Source organism: Capsicum annuum, chromosome 9 (assembly GCF_002878395.1).
Source record: "Capsicum annuum cultivar UCD-10X-F1 chromosome 9, UCD10Xv1.1, whole genome shotgun sequence".
In the NCBI taxonomy this organism is placed as follows: Eukaryota; Viridiplantae; Streptophyta; class Magnoliopsida; order Solanales; family Solanaceae; genus Capsicum; species Capsicum annuum.
The window spans coordinates 218,611,703-218,617,307 of NC_061119.1; the positions used below are offsets into that span (position 1 = coordinate 218,611,703).

The 5,605-nt window shown below is 29.3% G+C and overlaps 1 protein-coding gene across 1 annotated transcript; it reads right to left on the bottom strand.

Moving 5' to 3' along the window:
• Positions 1–317: 317 nt before the first annotated feature.
• Positions 318–3,525, bottom strand: LOC107840776 (ethylene-responsive transcription factor WIN1). Its single transcript, XM_016684679.2, has 3 exons — positions 3,328–3,525; positions 1,677–1,938; positions 318–937 (listed from the first exon to the last, which is right to left on the bottom strand). Exons 1-3 carry the CDS (start codon positions 3,405–3,407, stop codon positions 638–640), a joined length of 642 nt encoding a protein of 213 aa, XP_016540165.2. The 5' UTR covers positions 3,408–3,525; the 3' UTR covers positions 318–637.
• Positions 3,526–5,605: the final 2,080 nt, after the last annotated feature.

Below are 5,605 nucleotides of genomic sequence, written 5' to 3' on the forward strand. Positions count from 1 at the left end.
TATCCGGGCAGGGTTACAGCTAGTCGCATGTATCTGGAGTATTACGACGTGTATTCATATGTATCCTAGAGATTAAGACATGTATCCGTTTGTATCTGGGGATTATTATTAAAAAGTGAGATATTATGTAATTAATTTCAAGCAACGAGAGAATAACTAAAAATAATAAGAAACTAAGTTTGAGGATTTATATAATTTACCCATAAGAAGAGCATTACAATGCACACTACAAACACCAATAAAATACAAAAAAACAAGGTAATTAATGATAATCAAAATATTGATATATAATTATGACCAAATAAAAGGTGGATATATATAACAATTCAATAAAATTTATTTATCAAACTTCTTTTTTTGTGAAGATGACAATGTATAGATAGTATTTTATTTTTATACACAAAACAAAGAACATACAACTTTTGTGACTTTAGAAACTAATAACATAAAATCACACATTACATTATAAACACACATTAATTAGATAATGTAAATTGATCAAATTTGATCCACAATTAAAAAAAAAATTATCTATAAAATCCATCGTTAAATAGGATCAGTGACAAATTTTTGTTGTTTAACGACAGAAGTTGCCGGTCGCTATTTCATTTATTTATTTATTTATAAATAGCGATCTCTATCTTTGAAGTAATTCCTCAATCATTTGCAATGCAATTCTTTCTTCTTCATCCATTTCACTTCTAATACTTATACCTTCAATTATTTCTCCACAATTATTCTTGGAATTAGTAGAATTATTATTATTATTATTATTATTTAATTTTTCTTCAACATTAATTTTGGAATTATTTTTTTTGTGAAGTTCAACCTGCATCACCCATTTTGAATCAGAAGAAGGACCAGCACGTTTTTGCCAAACTCCAATGTGTGAATTTTCAATATCCAGCCTTAAACAAGTGAGAGATGGTGATGGTACCTATATAAAATGAAAAAAAAAAAAAAATGAATTAATTAATTTTAATAGAAATATTCTTTATATGAAAGTAATATAATATATGTTTTAAATATCTAAAAACAATTCCCGATAGGCACCTTTTCCAATAGAAGTGTGTCAGAAAAACATCTATTTCTAGCCATGAATATATGATCACTGGCTAAATACGAATTTTATAGTAAAAGGGTTCAAAATATAAAAAAAAGGTTCAACAATTACTATCTATATATACGGAAAAGATAATTTTGACCTTGTATATATAGTATAACCCCCTTTCGATATTCTAGCTCCGCCCTTGGAATGAAGGACGTATAATTAGGGATAGAGCCAGGTAGGTCGAATAGGGTTCATCCAGACCTTCTTCGACGCACAAACTCAACTTTTCATACATGGTTAAAACTCGTTTTACGTATATATAGTAGAAGTTGAAACCTCCTTTACCATCTTCATGCGTTTGCTTTCGTATATTCTGAACTCTCCTGATAAAAATTCTCACGGGGCGAGGTCAGTCCCTTACCTTGCTACATTCATCCAGACCTCCTTCGACGAACAAACTCAACATTTCATACATGGTTAAATTTTTTTTTACGTATATATAGCAGAAGTCGAAACCTCCTCTACCTATTTCATGTGTTTACTTTCGTATTTTAAAGCTTCTTAATGAAAATTCTTACTGCACGACATATAATAAGGAGGGGGGGGTGGTGTTAGAATCACTCACCTTGCTACATTTTCTCAGCTTGGCATGAAGTATTTCAGATAATGCTTTTGTTGATGAAAATGATGATGATGAATCTTGATCTTTAGCCTTTAAATTATTATTATTATTATTATTATTACTATTATTATTATTATTAACTGAATCTTGAGCAATTGGAAAATTAGTTTTTGCATTTCTTCCACTCATTAATATTGCTGCTTCATCATATGCTCTTGCTGCTTCTTCTGCTGTATCAAATGTCCCTAACCATACCCTTCTCTTCCTGCAACAAATAGTTAGGGTTAATTAGGCGCGGAGCCAGGATTTTCATCGAAGAGGTTCAGAAGTAAATATACAAACTAGTCGAGAGGGGGTTCAACATTTACTATATATGCATAAAAAATATTTTTAACTATGTTAAAATAAGAGAAAATGCTTGAACTATACGCAAAAAGGTTGAGACACACCCGAACTTTAGAAGGGTCCTATTACCCCTGGACTAATTAAAATCGTATTTTTGGCAACCTTAGTGCCTACGTGACACACACGTGTGTCTACGTGGATCCTTCAGTGTGTTGTGCCACGTAGACACTAAGGTTGTCAAAAATACGATTTTAATTAGTCCAGGGGTAATAGGACCCTCCTAAACTTCGGGTATAGTTCAAGGTGGCAATAGAGTATTTTCTTTAAAAATAATATAAACAATATAATTTTTCGTCGAAGGGGGGGTTTGGATGAACCCTAGAACAAAAGTAGCTCCGTCACTTAGTATATATTCAATAGGTCGGTTGACCTCTAGCCGGTGGGTAGCCCAGCTGTGGAGCTCTGTGTATACAGCTAAGTCGAGACTCTCTTTCCAAAGTTAGATACCGGCTTTCGATCTATTATAATTTATCCGCTTTAACACTAAAGTCAGAAAACTATATTAGTGATTTGTCACTCTGTAAATTCCATATCAAAAGTCAACTTTTTGTCATATAAAAATGATTGTTAGAAGATACGAACGATCGAAAGGTCAAACTCTTGACGCATAGTTAACGCAGTTCACTCTCTACGTCAGTTCTTTATCACTCTGTAAATTCCACGTCAGAAAGCTACATTTTGTCATATAAAAATGATTCTCATAAGATACAAACGATTGAAAAGTACTCAAATTCGGACACGTAATTATGACAGTTCACTCTTTATGTCAGTGCTTTGTTACTCCATAAATTCCACCTAGAAATTGTTAGATTTTGAATAGTAAACTTTCCTTAGTTGACGCATGATACTACTAGAAAAGTAGAAATCAATCATCCCATCCCCCAAAACCAACTTCCAAAACTAAAAAATGAAGTTAGATAAGAAGATAAATTGCAAAAAAAAAATAAAAAAATGTAGTGTATATATAATATATATAAGTGGCAGAACCATCTTACTGTCACGATTTACTGACATTCAACCCTTTATCATTCTGACTCGTTCAAAAAAAAAATAGTATTCAAAGATTCCAACTTTTTGAAAAAATACTCGTCAGAAATGATTCCAACAGGAATTGACCGATTTCTAGACCAAAAATAAGAAGAAGAAATTGGAAAAGAGTTATATCAACGTATATATTCTCTATAACAATATTTTTTTATTATAATAGTAAAAAATATTCACACAAACGATATGTTAAAAATGAACTTACAATAAAGGATGTCTAATTTCAGAAACCCAAGAACCCCAATGACGTTGCCTAACACCTCTGAACTTCTTTGTATGTACCATTTTTTTTAAAAAATTTTTTTCTGTAATTGAATTTGAATTGGAGAAGAAGAAGAAAAAGATTATATTATAAATAAAGTAAAAGTATTAGTAATGAATTAATATGATATGATATAACTTTATGGAAAACTTCAAATGCCATATATAGCCAATTGATTTAAACCATACACGTATATGTCGGTGAACTAATTTTGTACTTGAGCAATTAACAACATTCACCTATAAAATAATATTGTAATATTCATGCGGAGCGATGGATTTAGAATTTAAAGTTTACGATCTTAAGTTAATATATAGTAATAATTGATCAACGTGTAGTCAGTGGCAGATACGTGATTTAAAAATCGTGGATACTCGAAACGTTCACGCATATTAACAGCATCACCTATAAAATAATACTGTGCTATTATCTTAAGTTAATATATAGTAATGGTTGATCAATGTAGTTAGCGACGGACATAGGATTTAAGAATCGTGGATGCTCGGGACGTTCAAACAAACATATTAACGAAATCACCTCTAAAATAATATTGAGATATCCATGCGGAGCGATGGATTTAGGATTTAAAATTTACGATCTTAATTACTTAGTTAATATATAGTAATAATTGATCAGCGTAGTCAGTGGCAGACACATGATTTTAGGCTTGTGGATAATCGAGAGGTTCAAACACATATATTAACACCCAAAGTTTTAAGGTTCCACCTGAAAATCAAAACACCGAGCTATGTTCGGGTGCTTTTTTCCATCTCATATCAATTTTTATATATTTATTATATAATTATACCTATTCTGCATCGAATTTAACAGAGGCGAAGCACCACATTTTTAAACCTAAGTCCGGCTCTGAACGTATAGTCAAATATGTATGTATTTTAGCGACGTACAAATTTTGTAGCTAAGCAAAAAAATATGTCGTTAATCTTATTCAGCGAGGAATTATCGAAAAATTATGTTAGATACGATCAATTAACAACGATTAACAAAGAAGTTTGCAAAATTCTAGTTCTTATTATTTATTGTGAGATATAGGGTTTTAAAAAAAGTAATTGAGTTCACGTAAGTAAATAAATCGAAGACTTTTTCAGTCATCTCAATTTATGAAAATGTATATCGCCTCGATCATTGTGCTTGGCATGACAGAAGTTATATTTTAAAATAGATTATTTTTTTAGGATAATGATATTTGTTGTCTCTCGCTGGATTATTTTTGTTTTAGTCGAGAGTCTATTGAGAAAGATTTGCCTATATTCTATTTTCTCCGGATTTCATATTTTATTTCATAGGATTATATTGAGTACATTATGTATCGTGATATCTAATAAATCACATTTAACCTTTTATTAATATTTAAATGTATTTTTTTAGTTTTTTTAATGTTGGAACAATTAAGTTGCTCTGTTCTTTCTTTAGTAATGCCATTGCTAGGTTTACAAATGCAATTCAATTTTGAAAATTTATTGACCAATAAAATAAATGCTAGTAATAATGATCATCAATTAAAATAATTTTTTACAAATTAAAAGTAACCAAGAGTATTCACTATTTATATCTTTCTAGCCTTTTTAATATGGCACCTTGAGTAGGCTTTGACATATTCTAACTAATATTTCTAGTACAAATTATTATTCTTTGACTATCAATTACTTGTTAGAAAAATTATTGAAATATAAACAGAAATAAATTCAAGATTTGAAATTTATAAATTCTTCTAACGAATTCAAGTTAAATACTAATAATAGTTTACTATCACATTTGTTTATACATTCAATAGAATAACATATTCGTCTTATTTTATTTTTTAGTTACATATAAATATGATATAATATACTCTTCTATTTTGAATCAATAGAAAGAATCTTTACAAAAGAAATTCAAATTAGCTATGAACTTTGTCACCAATCCATCGCTAAATAGAATTAACAACAAATTTTGTTATTAGCTACAAAATTTATCCGTCGATACTTTCTGTTTTTTAATTTTATATATATATATATATATATATTCAATAATAATAGTTTACTATCACATTTTTTTATACATTCAATAGAATAACATATTCATCTTATTTTATTGTTTTAGTTACTATCCTATTTTGAATCAATACAAAGAATTGTTACAAAAGAAATTCAAATTAGCTATGAACTATGTTATTGATCTGTCGCTAAATAGAATTAACAACAAATATCGGTATTTAGCT